Source organism: Puma concolor, chromosome A3 (genome assembly GCF_028749965.1).
Source record: "Puma concolor isolate L17-30 chromosome A3, mPumCon1.1.hap2, whole genome shotgun sequence".
Lineage (NCBI taxonomy): Eukaryota > Metazoa > Chordata > Mammalia > Carnivora > Felidae > Puma > Puma concolor.
In genome coordinates, this window is record NC_141669.1 from 124,835,505 (window position 1) to 124,859,250 (window position 23,746).

General features: G+C 48.2%; 1 protein-coding gene across 9 annotated transcripts in view; it reads left to right on the plus strand.

Annotated features, from left to right (window-relative positions):
- The window catches only part of TOX2 (TOX high mobility group box family member 2), a 135,466-nt gene that overhangs the window by 109,006 nt on the left and 2,714 nt on the right, over positions 1–23,746 (plus strand). For all 9 annotated transcript variants that reach the window (XM_086702269.1, XM_086702270.1, XM_086702272.1 and 6 more), the window contains 5 exons: positions 18,329–18,568; positions 20,965–21,192; positions 21,639–21,719; positions 22,398–22,793; positions 23,488–23,618. In XM_086702269.1, coding sequence (XP_086558395.1) covers positions 18,329–18,568; positions 20,965–21,192; positions 21,639–21,719; positions 22,398–22,793; positions 23,488–23,618 — 1,076 coding nt within the window. The remainder of the gene's footprint in view (positions 1–18,328; positions 18,569–20,964; positions 21,193–21,638; positions 21,720–22,397; positions 22,794–23,487; positions 23,619–23,746) is intronic.

Sequence of the window (23,746 nt, forward strand, 5' to 3'; positions counted from 1 at the left end):
GCCCCTCAGTTCTGCGGTTCAGGTCTCCAAGGGGGCATTTCTGTGCTTCCCCTTAGCATCTAAGTAGAAGGTCATCCTTGGACCCTGCCACTGTCCGGTTTCTCTCCTGATGGTCCCAGTGAAGCTCCCAGGAGGGGTCATCAACCGTGGTCATATTTCCTCCCCTGCCATTCACTCTGGCTTCTGCCTCCCCCCAACTACAAAACTGCTCCGCTTCGGGACCCTGGTGGCCTCCAAATTGCCAAACCCATCAGGTACGTGCTGCTTCTATCGTCCTTGACATTTAGGGGCCACTCCTTTCTTCCTGAAATGCCTTCCTGTTCTGCTTCCTCAATGTGACTGGAACTCCTGTTCAGACACCCCTTCTCACACCCCTCCCTCTTGGCCTGATTCTCCCCCATGGTGAGTGGGTGCCTCTCTCTGGGTACCTGTTGGTCCCCACCTCTAAATACCAGACCATGTAGTCGACCATCCCCACCTGGAAACCCCACTTGGATGCTGGGCCCAAGCTCAGCCTGCCCACAGCTGCCCACTCCTTCCTACCTGGTTGGACACGTCTCTTCTCTCATGTGACCAGCCCATGAATATCATTAGTGATCTGTTGTCATCCTGGACCACCCACCATGACCAGTCCCAAATCCCAGATCTGCCCTTGGCATCTCTCACAGCCATCTCTTACGTTCCATTATCCGAATCTGAGTAGTGATTATGTGACTTCTCACCTGCCACCTGCCACATAGCAAGCAAGCTGGCCTTTCTAAAATTGAAGTCACTGATCTTCCTAAAATATTTCTGGGTTCTTTGTGACCCTCAGGATGAAGTCCAAATATCTTCACCTGGCATTCAAGGTCCTACCCAGCCTGGCCCCTTCCTGGCTTTCTAAGCTCATCTTTCCAGCCCTCCTCCCTCCTCCCCACTAACCTTCTAACTGGGGCCACTACATAGCCCCAGCCTGCATTGCACAAGCTCACAGTGGTCCGTGGCTTCCCTTTCAGTGCTCATCACCATTGTGACTGCATACTGATTTGGGTGTGGAATTGATTGATGCCTGTCTCCGCCACAAGACCGTCAGCTGCATAGGGCAGGGACCGCGCCTGTATTACTCACCATGAAATCTGTGTTCTGCAGTGCCTGGCACATAGCAGATACTTAGTAAATACAGATGTTTCTGCTATTCTACGAGAGACACAGTTCTACAAAACCTGCAAATTCCTAAAATCAACAGAGCTTGTGGGGAAAACAGGGTTAGGGCAAACCTCTCAAGGTCTATGTAACTTGGTAACCACAGCATTAACAGAAAATCATAGTGATACTAATTCAGATACCTGTACAATTAAAAAACACGTGTTAAATTCTTACTAAAGAAACTCTCAGGGGGCACCTGTGTGGCTCAGTCAGCAAAGCATCCAACTTTGGCTCAGGTCGTGATCTCGGCGATTCATGCATTCAAGCCCCGCGTTGGACTCTATGCTGACAGCTCAGAGCCTGGAGCCTGCTTCGGATTCTGTGTCTCCCTCCCTCTCTGCCTCTCTTTATCTCTCTCTCAAAAATAAATAAATGTTTGGGGCGCCTGGGTGGCGCAGTCGGTTAAGCGTCCGACTTCAGCCAGGTCACGATCTCGCGGTCCGTGAGTTCGAGCCCCGCGTCGGGCTCTGGGCTGATGGCTCGGAGCCTAGAGCCTGTTTCCGATTCTGTGTCTCCCTCTCTCTCTGCCCCTCGCCCGTTCATGCTCTGTCTCTCTCTGTCCCAAAAATAAATAAACGTTGAAAAAAAAATTAAAAAAAAAAATAAATAAATGTTTTAAAAAAAGGAAAAAAGAAACTCTCAGTAAGACCTGGGAAGGTAGCTTCATGGGAGAGGGTAGAAGCTGGGTTATGTAGAAAAGGACAAAAAGAAACACGTAGAAGGAGCTGACCCCTCCGTTGCCTGCTGGGCTCAGCTGGGTTGGCATCCTCTGCATTGAGGCTGGGCCTTGGTGGCACAAAATATTAATGTGCTGGAAGAATCTTGTAGGCCTGAAAAGGACCTCTCTGTGGTGCAGCCGTCCCCAGTTGACAGGCATGGGATAGTCTGTGTCCCAGGAACACAGGCCACAGGGAACACACCGCATTTGTTGACTGGGTGAGAGTGTCCGCAGTGCAGTAATGGTGGGTGCGTTAATAACACGTGTCACACTGCATGACATGGCTGGCTCACTTGTCTTCCTGTTCCACTGGACTTGATGGTCCTTCCTGAGTGACAGGGGCTGTGCCTGCCTTCTTTGTGTCTCAGGATCTGTGGCTCAGGGGCAGTCATCGTGTGGGCTTTGGGGTTGTGACAGATCACAGGCCTCCATTTCTGCCCTTGAGGAACCAAGAATGTGCCATGTGGCATGTGGGAGTTACCCCAAAACTCTTACTGGACAGATCCCTAAACAGCCCATTAAGAGATGTTTCATTGTTCAGGAAAAAGAAATGGGGTCTGTGTTAGGGTTCTCCAGAGGAAAATAACAGGGTATATAGACATCCAGATAAGAGGAAATTTATTATAGGACTTGACTCCTGTGGTTATGGACACGGAGAAGTCCCATGATATGCTGTCTACAAGCCAGGAAACCTAGTGGGATGTGACTTAGTCCAAGTCCAAAGGCCCGAGAGCCTGGAGCTCCAGTGTCTGAGGGCAGGAGAAGATGGATGTCCCAGCTCAAGAAGAGAGAGAATTTGCCCTTTCTCTGTCTTTTTGTTCTCTTTTGTTCCATGTGAGGGTCTTCAGTGGATTGGCTGATGCCCACTTGTATTGGTGAGAGCGACTTTTACAATCATTGGCCAATTCAAATGCTAATCTCTTCTGGAAGCAACCTTCCGAACACCCCAGAAATAACATGTTACTGGCTCTCTGGGCACCCCTTGACCCAGCCAAGCTGACACATAAAATTAACAATCGCTGGCTCTGAACCTTGACAAGAGGGGGTGGACTTGGGAGATCATGAAGAGGCGGTATTGTCCAACCTCGAGGCCAAGAGGTTGTAGGAAGTGAAAGAGGAAGGAGTAGGGACAGATAATTCCTTCAACAAACATTCACTGAATCCCTGCTATGTGTCAGGTGCTATTCTGGAACAATGAAGATGTGAGCCTGTGTGGAACTGGCAGGGGGAGCAAGATAAGAAACAGTAAAATAATAAATGAGTCATATAGTGTGTTCACAGGTGCTCAGTGCATTGGAAGGAAGAAAACAGTGGCATGAAGGTGATTGGGATGGCTGGGGGTGGGCAGAGGGCGGTTTTGGGAGGATGGTCAGGGAAGACCTCATAGGAAGGGGGAGACCCGAACAAGATAGGCAGGAGGTGAGGGAGCTGGCGTAGGTACCCCCTCACTGGGGAAGACCATCCTGTACAGAGGGAGCAGCTAATATATAGGGCTTCCCACCCTTGCCACTGTTGACATTTTGGGCTGGGTCATTCTTCATGGTGGGAGGCTGTCTGGTGCATAGTAGGATGTTGAGCAGTACCCTTGGCCTGGTAACCAGCAGATACAAGTAGCATCTCCCAGCTGTAACTGGCAGTTATTCCCCAAATATTGCCAAATGTCCCCTGGGGTGTGTGTGCAAAGTCACACTGAGCTAGAGAAGGGCCCTGAGACTTGAGCATGCTTGAGTGGGAGTGTGCGTGAGTGGAGTGAATGGGGGGGCGGGAGGGCGGGCAGAGAGGTATCAGGTGCTGCTGGTGGGGTTGTTCTCAGAGCTTGCGGCTTAGCAAGGACTTGGGCTTTTCTGGGAGGAAGGGAGGGAGGGAGCTGGTGCAGGCTCTGAGCAGAGGAACAAGGGCCTGCATCCCAGAGCTGCGCAGCACCAGGACCGCAGCCCCCACCCCAACCCAGGCAGAAATGTCACTCCCCCAGCAGGGCAGTCCCAGACCCAGTGTTTCAGTGACCCTGTTTGCAAACCTTTCTTCAGAGACCAAATCAGCCCTGAAGGGGACAAATTGCTTTCCATTTACATCCTTCCCTGCTGGTGCCTTCATATTCATAACAGGATGATCAGTGTAACCAGGAATGGGGTTGTTGCTTTAAAAGGATAAATTAGTCTGACTCTTAACTCAATAATTAAAACTGTGATGGCGCTCGGCCTGCAGGGATAATGTACTATTATTATAGTCGTTTGTTTCAATTAAATGCTTACTGATTTTACAATAGCAGCTGGGCACCTGTGCACTATAGCTATTACTCTGAACAAGACATCTCAAATTTCAGGAGAAATTTGTCAGCGTGCGAGGGATCTCCCACCAAGCATGAAAGTTTATTAGAAATACTTACTCACAAAAGGCTTCGGAGCGAGAGGCAGGCACTGGGGAAGGCTTCCTATTGGCTTTCTTTTCCTCTCTTTTGTGCTGAAAAAAATTTTTTTTCCTAAAAGAAAATAATTTTCAAATTTTTGACCCTTAAAGCCCAAAGAAGCCTCAGAGAGCTGGTTTGGTTGGCTGAGGAGGGGCTCTGGCCGTGACCTCACACATCATTGATTCCAGGGTGTGGTAGATTAAGTAATGCTACCCTGCCCAGATGACCATGTTCTAATCCCTGAAGCCTGTGCATATATTACCTTATATAGCAAAAGGGATTTTGCAGATGTGACTAAGTAAAAAAATCTTGAGATGCAGAGATTATCCTGGATTATTTGGGTGGGCCTGGGGATGTAATCATGAGTCCTTATGCGGGCGGGGGCAGGAGGGTCCAACACCTAGACTAAGTGGTGTGACAATGGAAGCAGAGGGAGAAAAGCTCTTGTGATGCGGGACCACAAGCCAAGGAATAAGGACAGCAGCCATCCTAAAAAAAAGAAAAAAAGTGAAGACACAGAGTCTCCCCTGGATCCTCCAGAAATAACCGGCCATCCCTGCACCTTGACGGTAGCCTGGTGACATTGATTCCAGACTTCTGGCCTCCAGAACTATAAGGGGTTGAGTTTGTGTTCTTTTTTCTTTTCTTAAGATTTTATTTTTAAGTAATCTCTACACCCAACGTGGGGCTCAAACCCACAACCCTGAGATCAAAAGTCACATGTTCCACTTACTGAGCCAGCCAGGCATCCCAAGTTTGTGTTCTTTTAAGCCACCAAGGTTTTTAAAAAAATTTTTTTAAATGTTTTATTTATTTTTGAGAGAGAGAGAGAGAGAGAGAGAGAGAGGTCAAGTGGGGGGGAGGGCAGAGAGAGAGGGAAACACAGAACCTCAAGCAGGCTCCGAGCTGTCAGCACAGAGCCCAACAGGGGCTCAAACTCACGAATGGTGAGATTGTGACCTGGGCCAAAGGCATATGCTTAACTGACTAAGCCACCCAGGTGCCCCTAAGCCACCAAGTTTGAGGTAATTTGTTACAGCAGCGACAGGAGACAGCCACACTGGCTCTCTGCTGCTTCCCAGTGTCCTGAGACCCTTCTCAGAGTCCCGAGACCGCTTTCCCTAGGCAGGCAGTTCTGTCACAGATCCCAGGACTCCCTGGAGGCTGGTGGCACACAGACCTGGGCTCTGACCCTCCTCTGCTTAAAGCCCGTGGCCATCCACTTAGCACCTGCAGGCATGGGCCCTCCGCCTCGGTCCCCCGAGTGCTCGCCTGTGATGCCCCTTCATCCTTATCTCCCGCTGTTTCGGACACTCCGGCTTGCTTGTGGGCATCTTGCCAAGCTGGTCGTGCCACTCGTGTTAGAGCTCTCCCGAGAAAGAGAATGTCCCAGCACTCAGGCTGGTGAAGTTCCCCATCACTCAGCCTTTTCGTTCCATTCAGGTTTCAGTGGACCGGATGAGGCCCACCAACCTTAGGGAGGACAATCAGCTGTACTCAGTTGACTGATTCAGATGTTAGTGTCATCCAGAAACACTCTCAGAGACATATCTAGAATAATGTAGGAGCAAATGTCTGGCCCCCCTGTGGCCCCGTCAAATTGACAGAGAAATTAACCATCACATTACTCCATGCCTCTGTGCCCTTGCCGAGGCTGTTCCTGCTCCTGGGCATGCCCTCTGCACCCTCCTCATTTCTGCAAACTTCCTCTTCAAGAGCTGGCTCAGTCTTCCCCCATGGAAATGCTTTCTGGCTCACCAGGCACTGGAGGGGCCCCTTCTGTGACCCCCTCCGCCCAGGTCCCTTTGCTGCACTGGTTAAAACAGTGTGGGTGCATCTCTGCCTCCCCCATCAGACTGTGCACTCCAGATGGGGTGTTCTGTTAGTCTGCTCTTAGGGTCCCAGACACAGCAGCCCTCAGGGAATGTCTGTTGAATGAATGAGTGACAGGAGCAGACTTGGGGACCCAAGAGGACTAGAGAAGTAAGACGACCACAGAGGTCGGTTCTGCTAAGGGCAGTTCAAGGCAAAGGCCCAGTCAAGGACCCGAGAAGGAGGCTGCAGGCAGCAAAGGCAGGCCAGCGTCAGAACGGGGGCTAACTACAAGGTCTCTGTGGCCAGTCCAGGCCTTCTGATTTTAAAGAGAGGCTGTAATGCAGTCAGAGCAAGGGCCCAGATGGTGCCCAGAGCAGGGTTTAGTGGAGAGACGGCAGCGAGTGCCTGTTTCCTGGGGCCAGGTCTGGACAAGACGGCGGGCTGGAGGTGTAGTCCCTGAGGACAAGGACATGGCAAGCAGATAGACCTTGACTTGAATCCCAGCTCTACCACTTACCCTAAATGACCGTGGGCATGTTCCTTCCCTTTTTGAGTCTCAGCTGTCACATCTGTAGGATGCTGATGATAAACCTACCTCCTCCCATGGCTGGGTGAGAATTAAATGCGCTCAGAAGGTCAGTGCCTGGCAGATATAACTGCCACCTGAAGGGTAGTGCCTCTACCACTATTTCTGTTTACTTCACATTCAGCTAAAACAGAGATTGGCGGGATGCCTGGGTGGCTCAGTTGGTTAAGCATCCAACTCTTGACGTTGGCTCCGGCCAACATCACAGTTCGTGAGATCGAGCCCTGAGTCAGTCTCTGTGTTGACAGTGCGGAGCCTGCTTGGGATTCTGTCTCTCTGCCCCTCCCCAACGGCATACTCACGCACACTCTCTCTCTTTCTCAAAAACAAAACAAAAACAAAATTAAAAAAAAAATGCAGAGATTGGCAACCTATGGCTATAGGCCAATTCTGGCTCTCCACTTGTTTTTGTAAATAAAGTTTTATTGGAATACAGCCACGATCATTCATTTACATATTGTCTAGGGCTGCTTTTGCACTACAATGGTAGAATTGAATAGTTGTAACAGAGGCCATCTGGCCCGCAAAGCCTAGCATATTTAATATCTGGCCCCTTATAGAAGAAGCCTGCCAACTCCTGATATAACAAATAAATATTTGTGAAGTACTACCCTAGTGCCAAGCCTAATGCTGTTATTTTTATTCTCACTGGAGCCTCCTTTCTGGCTTCTCTCATACTTCTCTCACTTTCCAGACACTTCCATTGTTTCTCACCTCTTAGCCCGGTTGAGATCTGGTTCAAACATCAAGTTTATACCTCCAGCAAGTTTGTGAGGGGATGAAGGAAAGGAACACATACCAGTGCCAGGCTCTGTGCAAAGTTACCTTTTCACTGGATCCTCACAGCTGCCCTATGAGAGCAGGTTCATTACCCTCCACCCGCATTAGAGCCATTAAGATCTGTGTGGGTGCCATGAAAAGATCTCAGTCTCAGAAGACAACCAGAATTCTGACTTTCTCACTTCCTGGCTGTGTGACCTTGGGAGAGTCACTCAACCTCTCTGAGTTTCAGGGTCTTTATTGTAAAATGGGGGTGATAACAGCGTTCATGCAGCTCATGGCATGGTGCCCAGCACATAGTGAGCACACATCCAGTAACATAATAAGTATTTTTAATCATTACCACAATTGTTACCATCCTCTGTAGAACAGAGGGATTAGTATCTGTTGGAAAGAACCACTCTGGACCGTGGGAGGGATTGTACAATGCTGGTCAGTGGTTCGTTAGTTTTCCTTTGGGGTCTGACTGTGCTTAGAAATTAAGAAGTTTCTGTCCCCTCTAGAGCTGAGGCAAAAGCTTCAGTGAAAGGACACAACTGAGCTGAGCTGCTGTCGCCTTCAGAAAAAAGTCCCAATTCTCCAGGCAGAGTGCGAGGCTGTGTTTAATGATACACGTCCCTGCCTCAGAGGAAGCAGGTGGGGTGTTAGTTCTGCGAATCAGCAGAAGGCAGGAAGGAGTGTAGGTGTGACTTCTTATCCTCTCCCCTCCGGGTGGGGGCACCCTGGCACCTGGGGCTCCTCTCCACAGAGGCTGCAAATGGGGAATTTGTGAAAAACACCTTTGTGTTCCTGCCCCTCCGAGAATCTGTTAAGCTAGGCGAATCTAATTAAGTTCACAACGACGCCTCCTTCCTCTTTCCTCTGGCTCATCCTTCCTGAAGAGGCCACAGAAGCGGCTCCTAAGTGTGCCCATATGTTTCCATGAGAGAAGCAGGAGGCTTGGTGCCCCTGGCCACCAGATATCTCCTAAGTGCCAGCTGGATGCCGGGCCATGTCTGCACAGAAGCAGATGCTTAATGCCCACCATGCTGAGCCCTGGGAAAGCTCAGGAAAGGGGTGTGGCTGAAAAGGGAGGTCAGGGGACACATCTCTGAGGAGGTGATGTTTCAGGTAAGCCTCAAAGGATGCTGACATGGAGGGAGGGAGCAGTGAGCCACAGGGGAAAGTCTCCATTTAGAGGGAAGCCCACATGGAGCTCTGGGAAGGATCTGGAAAGGTCAGGAAGACAGAGGTGGTGCATGCAGATCTTTGTTTCACAGGCTAAGACAATGCTAGCAGACCCTGCAGGAGCTTCTGAAGATTCTGAGCAGGGAGGACACCCTTTCTACTTGAGTGGGGTCACTCCAGTGGCCAGCATGGCACCAGAGAGGGGGCTGGTATCTTAATTTGGGACCCCCTCCCTAAATCAGACTCTGATGCAAAGGTTTGGGTGCAAGTATTTTGTTTGGGGGTGACCCCAGGAAGCCATGCAAAGGATGAAGGGAATTGAGACTGGAAGAGAAGAAAACCAGGAAAGGGTGGGCTGGGGAGTTGTGACACTGTGGCCACTGGAACACAGTTCCGCTGCGGACACTCTGAGGAGAGCATGGAACACAACTCGGAATCGCCCCGCCGAGGAGAGAGGGAGCCCAGGCTTTCCCACACGCTCCTGGTCCCTCATGTTTGAAGGGCACTCCTGGACCCTCAACTGTTCAGCACTTCTGTTCTGCCCTGGGCAGAGGATGCTCTCAGGAGACCATGAACAAATAAATGAGCAAAATAATTTATAGCTTGAAATAACCATTATGAAAGAAAGAGACAATATGATGATACAAAATAATGGTCGTGGGTTAGGTTTTTAGACAACGTAGTCAGGGAAGGCTTCTCTGAAGAGGTAACATTCCAGTTAAGAACTGAAAGATGAGGGGCACCTGGGTGGCTCATCTCCCACAGAGGGAGATTCTGTGTCTCCCTCTGTCTCTGACCCTCCCCCGTTCATGCTGTCTCTCTCTGTCTCAAAAATAAATAAACGTTAAAAAAAATTAAAAAAAAAAAAAAAAAGAACTGAAAGATGAGCCACTTGCAGAGACCAAGGGGAGGAAAGCTCAGGTCAGAAACCTGAGGCCGGGGTAGGCCTCTTGCATTTGAAGATCTGAGAGGAGGCCAAAGCAAGCTAGAGGTGCAGTAGGTGCGGTGCGGACAGTGTATACGAAGGGCTGGAGCGTCAGACTGGGGCCCATCATGCACAGCCTTGAAAACCGTGGAAAGTGGAGCACATTTTAGCCTAAGGGAATGGGGACGCTGAGGAAGACTTTTGAGGAGGGGAATAGCATGGTCTCATTCGCTCATTTGAGAGATCCGTCCAGTGATTGTGGGGGAACAGGCTGGTGGGAGGTGGGAGAACAGGCAATGAAACAGGAAAACTGGGAGATGGCAGTGGCTTTGCGGGGGGGGAAGGTGGGGAGAGGTGTGTGTGGGACTTCGGATTCGCTGCAGAGGCCGAGCCAACACAGGTGTGTCTGGGGCAGGAGAGGGGTGCAAGGAACACAGAGAAATCAAGGTTGGGGCCCAGGTGTGGGGCTTGGTGAAGCAGACTGAAGGAGAATTAAGTTCCATTTTCAACATGTAAAGTTTGACGTGCTTGTGGGGCATCCAGTGAAGACGCAGCGAGGCAATGGAATGAAGGTATTTGGGGCCCAAGCTGGAGATCAGGGCACCAATCCTATCTTATTTCAGGATGCATCACATAACCAACTAAGTGATGTGGATGCCAGCCGCCTTCCCAGACTTCCCAGAACCTAGTACATTCAAGTTCAACACCAGGCTTTGAAGAGCCCCTGATTATTATTATTATTATTATTATTGTTAGTTTGGGGTCTATTTTTGAAAAAATAAAATATTACAGATACAAATTAAGCAGGCTTTGTATCTGTCTTTCTTTTCCTGCTTTTCCTGTTTTTAATGCTTTTACTACATTTTTATATGTCCTTAAACACTTTATTGTAATGTTTTATGTTATAAACATGTACATTAAGGTATTTTACTGCATGGATCCTCTTGAAACTCTTTTTATTCGTTATTGTTCCTGAGTTCATCCACCTCACTGACAGGTGTAGCTACAGGTCATTCCCTTGAACTCTGTACAGAATTCCGTTATGTGAATATATCACGGATTTTCACCATTTCCTAATTGGTGAACATTCACATTATTTCCAGTTTTTCTGGAACTTAGAAAATGCCATAGTAATGATCATCTTTATTATAATATATAATTTTTGAAAGGTAACTTCATGACTCTCACACAAATACGAAATGAAGACATGTCAATTTATTTAACTCATTCATTAGTGAGAAAGCCAATAATACATTACAATTGGCTCAAAGGAGAATCTGATGAATAGACATATATATATCAGCAACCCAGAATGATAAAATAAATTTTGTAATAAAGGTAAAACTGGAGCAACAGAATACTGTGTTTGAAATCTTCTTTCTACAAGGTAGAATCAATTGTACCTCTACCAGACAACACTTATTTGCATTTTTATGGACAAGAATCAGTTGCATTCTACCTGATACCCACTAAGATGGCTCCTATAAAAGAAAAGTTACAAGTGGTGGTCAAGAAGTGGAGAAATTGAAACCTTGTGTACTATTGGTGGGAATGTAAAACGGTGCAGCCACTATAGAAAACAACAGGGCAGTTCCTCAAAAATTAAGTAGAATTACTGTGGGATGCCTGGGTGGCTCAGTCGGTTAAGCATCCGACTTCAGCTCAGGTTGTGATCTCACAGTTCATGGCTTTGAGCCCCACATTGGGCTCTGTGCTGATGGCTTGGAGCCTGGAGTCTGCTTTAGATCCTGTGTCTCCCTCTCTCTTTGCCCTCTCCCGCTTGTGCTCTCTCTCTCAAAAATAAAAATAAACATTAAAAAAAAAAAGTAGAATTACTGTATGATCCAGCAACTCTATTTCTGTGTTTATAACCCAAAAAATTGAAAGCAGAGTCTTGAAGAGAAGAGATATTTAAACACCCACGTTCACAGCAACATTATTCACAACAGCCAAAATGTGGAAGCAACCCAAGTGTCCATTAATAGATGAATGGATGAATGCAGCATCCACATACGATGGAATTTTATTCAGCCTTTAAAAGGAAGGGAAGTCATAAGAGACTCTTAAAAACAGAGAACAAACTGAAGGTTGGTGGGGGAATGGGGGAGAGGGGAAAATGGTGATAGGCATTGAGGAGGGCACTTGTTGGGATGAGCACTGGGTGTTGTATGTAAGTGATGAACCACAGGAATCTTCTGCCAAAACCAAGAGCACACTGGATACACTATATGTTAGCCAACTTGATAATAAATTATATTTAAAAAAAGAAAAGAAGAAAAAAATTAAGTAATAATGCAAGGAAGGGAAGTCTGGTATAGGCTACAACGTGGATGAACCTTGAGGACATTTTGCTTGGTGAAATAAGCCGGTCACAGAAGAACAAATTCTGTATGATTCCACTTACAGGAGGTACCTAAGGTAGTCAGATTCATAGAATAGTAGCCAAATGTCACAGTACTAAAATGGTGGTTGCCAGGGGCTGCAGGGAGGGAGGAATAGGAAGTTATTGTTTTATAGGTAGGGTTGCAGTTTTGCAAGATGGAAAGAGCCCTGGAGATGGATGGTGGGGATGGCCGCACAACAATGGGAAAGTGAACTGTACTCTTAAAATTGGTTAAGGTGGTAAATTGTATGTTGTGTGTATTTTACCACACTGGAAAAAATGTAACAATGAAAAAGATGCACTAATTTCATTTTTTTACAAAGTTGTAAAGTTGCCTAGTCAAAGACAAAGGCACACATTCCTATAGAAACAGATAACCCCAGAGCCCCAGGAGCCATGCTCAGCATTCCGTCGAAAGGACAATCATTTGCCCATTCTAATGTCTTTGAGATTTATCCCGCAGTATTTATTTCTTCTTGTGCATCTGGGAAAGCTCCTTATAATAAATATCTTAGAATAGAATTGCTAAGTTACCGAATTACATGTCTTCAGTGTACCTGGGTATTATCAGATTGCTTCCTGAAATGTTTACCTTACTAGCTTACACTCTAACAGCAGTATAAATAGACACCCAAATGGCCAGTAAACGTATGCAAAGGTGTTCAACCTCTCTAGTAGTCAGGACAGTGCAAATTAGAACAAGTTTGAGAGCATTTCGCACTTTGCAGATTTGCAAAAATTCGGAAGTCTGCCATTATCAAATGTTGGCAAAATATGAAATTACAGAGTCAGGAATCTCTGGCTAAAGAATTCTAAGCACGCTGCTGGGAAGAAAAATGAAAAAACAAGTCCTAAACACAGAACCCCAAGGCCATTTTGCCCTTGAGGAAATAATGTCAGACTCTTAAGATTCAGGGAAGGAAGGGTATTTACGCATTGAAGTGGAAAGAGGGATGTTTAGAGATTTTAAATCCTTTGACTGTTATTTCTTGAGAGTTAAATTTTTTCCCCAGCTTTGTTGAGATAGTACTAACATTTAACGTATATTATTTTAAGGTATACAACATGATGATTTAATGCATGCAAATATTTTGTGAAATTACTATTACAGTAAGGTTAGTTAATACCTGCATCCCCTCACATAATTACCTTTGTGTGTGTGATGATTTAAGATCTCTGTTCTTAACGACTTTCAAGTATACAATATAGTATTGTTAATTATAATCCCTGTGCTGTACATTAGGTACCCAGAACTTATTTATGCTGTAGTTGGAAGTTTATTCCCTTTGACCGCCTTTACCCATTTCCCAGCCCCTGGCCCTGGAAACCACCATTCTACTCTCTATTTCTTTGAGTTTGGCTTTTTTAGACCCCACATGAGGGAGAGCACAGTCTGTCTTTCTCTGTCTGCCTTATGTCACTTGGTATAAGGCCCATCCATATTGTTGCAAAAGGCAGATCTCCTTCTTGCTTGTTGCCAAATAACATTGTACCTACATTCCACACTTTCTGTCTGTTCATCTGTTCAGAGAAACTTAGGTTGTTTCCATGCCTTGGCTATGGTAAATAATGCTGCAGTGAACAACGGGGATGCAGATCTCTCTTCAAGGTAGTGATTTCATTTCTTTTGGATCGATACCCAGAAGTGGGATTGCCAAATCACATGGTAGTTCTGTTTTTAATTTTCCAAGGAACCTCCAGACTGTTTTCCAGAGTGTCTGCTCCAATCTACACTCCCACCAACAGTGCACAAGGGTTCCCTTTTTTTTCACAGCCTCACCAACATTTTATCTCGTATATTTTTGATGATAGCCATTGTAACAGATATGAGGTGGTGCCACATTGTGGGTTTGATTTGCATTTCCCTGATGATGAGTGATGTTATGGACCTTTTCATGTACCTGTTGGCCGTTTGTAAGTCTTCAAAGTATCTATTCAAGTTCTTTGCCCATTTTTAAATTGAATTCTTTGTAAAAGTTTCTACTCTTTGAAATAGTTCACTTGAAGTCTGTTTCCTGGGCTTCTTTATGATTAATATAATAATAAAATATAGATTTCACAATATATTATATTAAGAACTCAGAACCAAAATCTACTTACATGCTGTTCACAAGATGCACACTTAAAATGATGAAGGACAGTAATAAACAGTGGGAAAATAGAGGTACTGATCACAGGTGAAGTTGGATCTAAAATAAAAACATTAATTGAGGCAAAGATACTGGGGTTTTTTTATTAAGAAGAAGAAGCCATCATGAAAGTATAGCATTCTGAAACATTTATGGGAATGAATAGCGTCACATCAGTATATGTGAAGAAACCTGTTTAAATTCCATAGAGAAACTGAAGGGAACACAATAGCGGTGGGAGCTGCTTTAACTCATTTTTCTTGAAATCTCACAGCTAGAGTAGTCAAAACAGTTGATTGAATAGACATATAGAGAAATGTGTATATTGGAGCATAAACACGATTTCAGATACACATGAACATTTTACAAAAACTCATCATACCCTAAGCCATAATGAAAACCCCAATACCAAAAAGATAAAATTCTAGGAGTCATGTTTTCTGGCCATAATAACAAAAGAATATATTAAATGAAGACTCCTCTCCAAATAACTTAAGGTAAAAAACAAAACAAAACGAAAAACCAACAAACAACACTTCAGTTGTAGAATATATATTTTTATTTGGGGGGGATGAGTAGGGGCAGAGAGAGAGAGAGAGAGAGAGAGAGAGAGAGAGAGAGTCTCAAGCAGCCTCTATGCTCAGTGTGGAGCCCAATGTGGGACAGGATCCCAGCATCCCAGGATCATGACCTGAGCCAAAACCGAGAGTCGGATGCCCAACCGACTGAGCCACCCAGATGCCCCATAGAATTAAAAAAAAAATTAATGTTTATTTTTGAGAGAGAATGAGAACGAGAGTGAGAGTGAGCACAGGTGGGGGAGGGGCAGAGAGAGAGGGAGACACAGAATCCAGAGCAGGCTCCAGGCTCTGAGGTGTCAGCACAGAGCCCGATGTGAGGCCCAAACCCATGAACTGTGAGATCATGACCTGAGCCAAAGCTGGACGCTTAACCAACTGAGCCATCCAGGCAACAACCCCCCACCCCTGCCCCGCCTAACACTGTAGAATATTTTTTAAAATATTTGTGTGGTATACAATGAGGGAAAAATCATAGTTATGGAGCAGGGGTTCTCAACTTCAACACTACTGACATTTTGGGGTACATAACTCTTTGGGTGTGTGTGTGTGGAGGGGGCATTCTACACATTGTAGGACATTTAGCATCATCCCTGACCTCTACCTGCTAGATGCTGGTAGCACCAACTACACACACACACACACACACACACACACACACACACAGACCAGTTGTGACAGCCAGAAATGGCTCTACATATTTCCAGATTTCTCTGCAAATGGTCCCTGTCTGGACCTCTGCCCTAGATAGTAATATTATTAGAAAAGAAAATCTGAGGGGCATCTGGGTGGCTCAGTCGGTTAAGCATCTGACTTTGGATTTCAACTCAGATCATGATCTCATGGTTCATGAGTTTGAGCCCTGCATCAGGCTCTGTGCTGACAGCATGGGGCTTGCTCAGGATTCACTCTCCCTCTCTTTCTCTCTCTCTCTCTCTCTCTGTCTCTGCCTCTCCCCTGCTTGTGCTCGCTTTCTCTTTCAAAATAAATAACTTAAGAAAATAAAATGTGAAAGTAAATAAATTATTTAATTTGAAAAGCTACATAAAAAGCAACTTATGATACCCGAGGTCAACAGTAATAGAGAGGAAAGCAAAGTTAATAATCAGAAAACTTGTCAAATTTATTTTTTTTTAATATAAGAACTGGTTCTTTGGTAGATAGTTAAAACATATAAACTTTTTGAGAAGGAAATTTTTTTTTTAAATTTTTTTTTCAACTTTTTTTTATTTATTTTTGGGACAGAGAGAGACAGAGCATCAACGGTGGAGGGGCAGAGAGAGAGGGAGACACAGAATCGGAAACAGGCTCCAGGCTCTGAGCCATCAGCCCAGAGCCCGACGCGGGGCTTGAACTCACGGACCGCGAGATCGTGACCTGGCTGAAGTCGGACGCTTAACCGACTGCGCCACCCAGGCGCCCCGAGAAGGAAATTTTAAAACAGCAACATGCATTCACAGTATTGTAATTGGGAATGAGGATTTAACTACAAAAACTATAGAGTAGATTAAAAATATGATAACATTATCCCAGTTATATGCTGTTAATGTTAAAATGTGGACAAAGTAGACAGTTGAAGTATATATGTATGTAACTTACCAGAATTAACTAAAGAGAATATGGAAACTAAAATAACCACGGAAAATATTATGAAAATCAGTCTTTCGAAAAGCACATAACACAAACGCCAACATTGGCCAAAGATAACCCCCCAGAAAATGGAAATGAGGACAAACCTAAATAAGAAAGTTCCTCAGAACTGAGGACATACCAGACAAAATCAAACAAACACACATCCAGGCCAAGACGGCGATGTTCCAATCAGATTCCACTGAATTCAAGGCAAAAGGAGGCACTTTATAATAATAATAATAACATTCATGGGGCACCTGGGTGGCTCAGTCAGTTAAGTGTCCAACTCTTGGTTTCGGCTGAGGTCACAATCTCATAGTTTGTGAGTTCAAGCCCCACATTGGGCTCTCTGCTGACAGTGCAGAGCTCGCTTGGGATTCTCTCTCCCTCTCCCTCTGCCTCTCTCTCTGCCTCTCTCTCTCTCTCAAAATAAATAAATAAACTTTTAAAAATTTCATAAAAAACATTCAATCCATCATGAAGACAGTTTTCTTTTTCCAACAAAAACCAACATTGAGCCCTGTGATGACAGCTCGGAGCCTGGAGCCTGCCTCAGATTCTGTGTGTGTCTCTCTCTGCCCCTCCCCTGCTCGTGCTCTGTCTATCTCAGGAATAAACATTAAATTTTTTTTTATTTAATTAGAAAAAAAAAGAAATTGGATTCTTTTGAGGAGAAAAAAAAAACTCCCACATAATAAAATGGGAAATCCATGAACTTGCCTAATGAAGAGAACATGAGAGGAAAACAGCTCCTCGACATGAGAAATTAACAAAAGGAAAAATAACCACAGATGCAATGGAAATAAAAATAGGGGCGCCTGGCTGGCTCGGTCAGTGGAGCATGTAATTCTTGATCTCGGGGTTGTAGGTTCGAGCCCCACATTGGGTGTCGAGATTACTTAAAAATAAAATCTTTTTTTTTTTTTTTAATTTTTTTTTTTTCAACGTTTATTTATTTTTGGGACAGAGAGAGACAGAGCATGAACGGGGGAGGGTCAGAGAGAGAGGGAGACACAGAATCGGAAACAGGCTCCAGGCTCTGAGCCATCAGCCCAGAGCCTGATGCGGGGCTCGAACTCACGGACCGCGAGATCATGACCTGGCTGAAGTCGGGCGCTTAACCGACCGCGCCACCCAGGCGCCCCAAAAATAAAATCTTTTAAAAACAAGGAAATAAAAATAATTATAAGAGTACGCAAATTGTTATGCCTCACTCAACAGTGTGCGCGTGTATATATAAAATATTTAGGTGAAAAGAACACACTGTTCTACAGATGTATTTAGTATGAGAAATGCCTGTATGTAAAAATCAGGAGCTTTCTTATATTCCAAAAATAACAAGTTAGAAATATCATAGGAAAGATTTGATGAGAAAATTACTGACTTAGAGGAAGAAAAGTACAAAGCTTTATTAAGGGATTTATTTCTTCTATGTGTTTAACAAACACTTATACACAATATATGGCTTACTAGGGGCCAGACACATTTTGTCCTACCCAAACCTAAAAGGTAGTTTTAATTATTATCTGCATTTTTTTGGATGAAGAAACTGAGGCACAGAGAGGTTACATAACTGGGCCAAGGTCACGCAGCTTAGAAGTGGCTGAACCGGGATCCAAAACACAGCCAGCCTCCAGCACCTGTGCTCTTTGCTGTAGCACTGCATAGCGAGTAAATGAACAGACACACCGTGTTCTAAGAGGGAGGACTCAGTATCAGTAAATGGAAAATGATCAGTAAAATGATCAATTCACCGCTGGCCTGAGCTCTCTGGCGAGGGCTGAACTACTAACCATCTGTCCAGGGTGAATGTCAACAGAAGGCAAACCGTAGGCTGCCCCCGGGTGCACCGAATCTCACCCCTGCCCACCCCCCGACCCCACCGCTGGAGCCTGGGGAAGCCCAGCTGGGAGTGGAGCCCCCCAGTCTTCTCTGCATGCCGCTGCTCTGAGTCCCACGGTGCAGAGGTGATGGTGGCCGGCGGGTCCTCCCTAGCTCACAATGCCCTGTCCTATTCTCTTAGATCCAGGAGATGGTCCACTCAGAGGTTGCTGCCTACGACTCGGGCCGGACTGGGCCCCTCCTGGGCCGCCCAGCGATGCTGGCCAGCCACATGAGTGCCCTCAGCCAATCCCAGCTCATCTCTCAGATGGGTATCCGGAGTGGCATTGCCCACAGCTCCCCGTCACCCCCAGGGAGCAAGTCAGCGACGCCGTCTCCCTCCAGTTCAACTCAGGAGGAGGAATCAGAAGCGCATTTCAAGGTAGGGAGGGTGGAGATGCAGAGCCCTAACTGATGCCCTCCTGTCAGCAGGTGGGTGGGCCCTGTGTGGAAATTGGCATCACCTACCTCTAGACAAGACTAGAAGGGTCTAACTGTACCCTTTGCTGGAAGACACGGAGGAGGAAAATCAGCAGGTAGAACGGGACCCACTGGCTGGAACGCCTGGGCAGTGGGGATGGTGATGACTGGAACTCGGGATACCTGGCTTCAGCTGCTAAATTTGCTGAGCATCTTTGACAAGATCCTCAGGGTCACATCTTAGGGCCACACTGGCCTTTTAGGAGAAAATGTGCTGATAAAAATGGGTGGCCCAGCAGAAGGCATCTCTGGACTGCGCTGACCGCAGGATGGGGCACTAAAAACGAACACCACCACCCCAGTCACTGGGGACACGCCCCCCCCCCCAACATCCCTGGAGTCATGGGTGGTCCTGCCTCTTAAGAACAGGTCAGAGGGGAGAGGTCACCAGCTGTCCAGGCTTGTCCTTTCTTTGCACTGACAAATCCCCCTGGCTGTTGGAAAGCATCTTATTTTACTGGGGCCAAAAACAGAGGCCCAGAAAGGCCCAGGATGGAAGCTGTCACTGGGAGCCTCCCAATGAGCCCGTGGCAGAATAAACTTGATCCCACCACTTCCGCCTCCCTTCCTTCTTCATAAGGGCCTCTCACCCCTTTCCACACGGTGGCCCTGCAGACGCCTGGGAGCAGGAGCCATGGCGCCTGTCCCCTCTAGCAGAGACCCTGACCTCCTGGGCTTGGGCGGTGGTGGGGGGGGGGGGGCAGGGGGAGGCGCATCTGGATCCGGTTCAGCTTCATCTTCAGGATAATTTGGTCTCTGCCGTAGGCCAGACAGGAGCCGTTTTTATTTTATTTTTTATTTAATGGACACTTGGGGCCAGACACTGTTCTAAGCACATAACAAGTATGCAGCCATGTAATCCTCACCACAGTCCTGGCGGTAGGTGCCATCATCTGTCTCCAGTTGGCCGATGGGAAAACTGAGGCCCAGAGAGATTGTGTAACTTCTCCAGCGTCACCAAAACAGGATTCAGACTGAGGTGGTCACAGTCTGGCTCCAGCTGATGTGCTCTTGGCCACCTGTAGTGCCCTGTCATCTCTTCCTCATCCAGCGGTGTATCCTCATCCCTCCTCCTGCTAGAGCCTCTCCTGGGGTGGACACAACCGGGCCCGGAGGGCGGCCAGCTGCACATAGAGGCAGGAACAGAACGGGCTCTGCTGCAGACTGCCCCTCACCGTCCCGCAGACTCGGAGGCCTGAATCTTGTCTAGTGGCCCATGGTTTCCCTATCAGTTCCCGGCGTCACTTTCATCTGCTTGGTGCAGGCTGACAGTCCTCATTGCAGGATCCAGGGCCTTTGACCACCAAAGTTCCTGGTCCCTCCTGTGTGGCCTGAAGGGTCCTTTTGGGGACCTGCTGAGGTCTGTGGTGAGCATCCCTATACTGTACCCATCCTGCAAGCCCTGAGTCCGACACTCACGGGATTGCAGTCCTGGAGTCTGATTGCTCCTGAAGGCCAGGTGTCCGGAGTGAGGCCACACCCAGTGAGTCACATAACCCCTTTCCCATCCAGCCATGTCACAGGGCCCCCGGGGACTATGCCCCCTGCCCCAAGTTGCACACCTGAAAATTGGCGGGAGACACTGATCTTCTGTGGTTAAGGATCACCTTTGGGGATGATTTGTGATCACAAGAAAGGAGAGCTGTTAAGAAAAATATATATAAAACTTGGAAATCGGGCCCTGAACAACAGCTGCACGCTCTTTTAGTGGCGTACCACAGCATTGTCCAGCAGGCTTGCTCCAGAATTACGGGTCCTCTGGGAGAATGTGCCGCTGTTGTGATTCATTTCTCATGATCGATTAGGGGACTTTACACCCTGTAAAGTCAGATGTTAACTTGGGAAAGAAGTGGTAGAAATGCAAACAATTTTCGTCTGATTACAAGGCAAATGAATTTTTCCCTGTAGAGATGCAAATGACTTCTGCCCCGTAGAAAAGATTAAAAGCCCCCAAAGCGATAGTTTCATTACTCTGTAGGGCAGTTTTGCTTGTATTTCTTTGAATCAACTTTGCTGCCTTGCTGATTTTCATTAATGAGTTAAGCACAAACCCCGGAGTTCCTGGCTCCTACCCAGCCTGTGCATATGTCTGTTGCCTCCCTCACCTAGAGAGTGAGGAGCATGACCATGTGTTCAAGCCCAGGGTGGTGGCCAGCCCACCACTGCCCATGCATGCATGGAGTCAGACAGGGAGGTGGTGGGGTGCTGAGGAAGGTCCCCTCTGCCTCGGGCTGGGGTGGGTAACCTTTGACAGGAGGCCCCCAGCTTCTGTTTTTCTGACTCCTCTCACCTGCACAGATGTCCGGAGAGAAGAGACCCTCGGCTGACCCAGGAAAAAAGACCAAGAACCCAAAGAAGAAGAAGAAGAAGGACCCCAACGAGCCTCAGAAGCCTGTGTCGGCCTATGCGCTCTTCTTCAGAGACACTCAGGCCGCCATCAAGGGACAGAACCCCAGTGCCACCTTTGGAGATGTGTCCAAAATCGTGGCCTCTATGTGGGACAGCTTGGGAGAGGAGCAGAAGCAGGTGAGTCTCTGTCCCTTTTGGGACCGTCCCTCGAGGCTTTGAGGCCCTGGAGCCAGTGACAGACTTGGAATGTCTGAAACCAGGAAGATGCTCTTACGGAGGTCTTTTCATGGACTCAGTTTGCCCATCTGTAAGCTGGGAAGCTATTCGAGTTCTGCTATTTGCCAGCTGCGTTCTCTAGTGACTTAACCAGTCTGGATTTCGGCTTCCTCATCTGTAAAACACGAATAAGCATCTCCGTCCGTCTTGTTGCTCCAACTGTGTGAGTCTGGAGTCCAGACCAGAGCTTCCTCTCCCACCTACCATGTGCCCATGGCTCGTCTCGTGGGCGTCCAGGGAGGGTAGGGAGCAGAACCAGCCCTAGGCAGATTCCAGTTACCAGCTGCGGGGCCTCGGGCTGATCGCCGGAGCCCTCCCCAGTGTTGCCCATGTCTTGAATCTTTCAGGCCTACAAGAGGAAGACCGAGGCAGCAAAAAAGGAGTATCTGAAGGCTCTGGCAGCCTACAGGGCCAGCCTCGTATCCAAGGTAACACCCTGGACCGTGGGCCCGGCCGTGATGAGGGTGGCACCCCCCCCAAGGGATAGAGCAAGAACTGAGGCCCATGGGAACGGTCAGAGCTATAGTTTGTGGAGAGAGTGGATAAGACCAATGTGGTCACTTCTCCAGTGTGCCTACTATGTGCTGCGCTCATGCTGAGCACTTTACACGTATCTCGTTTCATTTAATTCTTCCAAGAACCCAGCGTTCAGTGAGGTTAAGCAACTTGCCTGACATGATGAGCGTAGGGGCGTTGTCTGAAAGCTATCCTAGAGGACATGGCAGGTGGGTTAGGCCCTAAAGCGTCAAGTGGGGGGAGGGGGGTGTTCCAAGTTGAGGGAACAGCACATGCAAAGGCATAGAGGCCGTAGAGGAGCATAAATAGAGGATGTCCCAGCTGGATGGTGCTGGCCTCACAGGCCAGGCTGAGGAGTATGGGCCTCATGGGCAGGGAAACCCCAGGGATTAGTGCAGGAGGTGGTTGGATGGTCAGAGCCAAGTGCACTGAGGACCCAGAATTACCTCCGGTTAGCCCATAGCTCCCTGCCAAGGAGTCAGAGAGCCAGCCAGGGGCCATGGCAGTGGTTTGCAGACCCCGCTGGTCTCATGGCCCAAGTTCTGGCTTATCCGTCTTCCCCAGAATAATTGGTGTCTGTCTCCTTGCAGAGCTCCCCAGACCAGGGCGAGACCAAGGGCACTCAGGCAAACCCGCCGGCCAAAATGCTGCCACCCAAGCAGCCCCTTTATGCCATGCCGGGCCTGGCCTCCTTCCTGACGCCATCGGACCTGCAGGCCTTCCGCAGTGGGGCCTCTCCCGCCAGCCTTGCCCGGACGCTGAGCTCCAAGTCACTGCTGCCTGGCCTCAGCGCATCCCCGCCACCGCCCCCCTCCTTCCCTCTCAGCCCTCCACTGCACCAGCAGCTGCCGCTGCCGCCCCATGCCCAGGGTGCCCTCCTCAGTCCGCCTGTTAGCATGTCTCCAGCCCCCCAGGCTCCTGTCCTGCCCACCCCCATGGCACTGCAGGTGCAGCTGGCTATGAGCCCCTCACCTCCAGGGCCACAGGTAAGGACGGCCCAGTAGGAACATGCCCTTCAGGACCCCTCGTGGGGAAGGGAGGTGGCTTGGGATTTCAGATACTGGCCCTGCCCCTCACCAACCTAGGCTCCTTACCTCTCTCTGAGCCTCAGTCACATCTATGAACTGGCTCTAGCATACCTTCCCCGAGATATACCGGCTACAGTGAACAGTTGACAAGTTCCCAGACAGATGCTTTGGATCCTTAGGATGTCCCAGGCCCTCCTCTTCTCCTCTGTCCATTTCTGCTCTCTGGCCTGAGGGGCTGAAAGCCATGCAGCTTCTGCCAGACCAGCCCCAGCCCCTGACTCTCCCCAGCGCCTTCAAAGTCTGACCCCACTGATTGTTCCACGGATACTCTTACGAGACTTGTGTGGCTCAGCACGATAACTCCATTTTATAGACTGGGAAACCAAGGCCAGAAAAGGAAAGGCCCCGAAAGCAAGAGTCCTTCCCCCCGCTGATGCAGCTAGGAGAAGGGTTGAATTTTCCAGAAGGTGCTCCGCTAGGGAAAAGGAAGAAGCATTCCAGGCAGAGAGGCAGAGTGGAGGTTTTGTAGAGGCCGGAGGAAGTGTCTCCGTGAACACCCTCAGGCACATAGAGTTCCCATCCCCCGCTCGCTGCTGGAGATGTGCACCCCATTTTCTCCCCTTTGCTCACCTGCCTCCTTTCCCCTGGGCAGGACTTCCCTCACATCTCCGAGTTCCCCAGTGGGTCCGGATCCCGCTCACCCGGCCCGTCCAATCCCCCAAGCAGCAGCGGAGACTGGGACAGCAGTTACCCCAGCGCGGAGTGTGGCGTCAGCACGTGCAGGTGGGTCCTCGCCCTGGCCTCCGCCACAGCCCCGGGGCTGCCAGGGGATGGGAGGGGCAAGGCTCTGTGGGTCACTGTCAGCCCTGCGGGAGTGCCCCAGGGGTGCCCGCAGTCTTGCGAGAAGACAC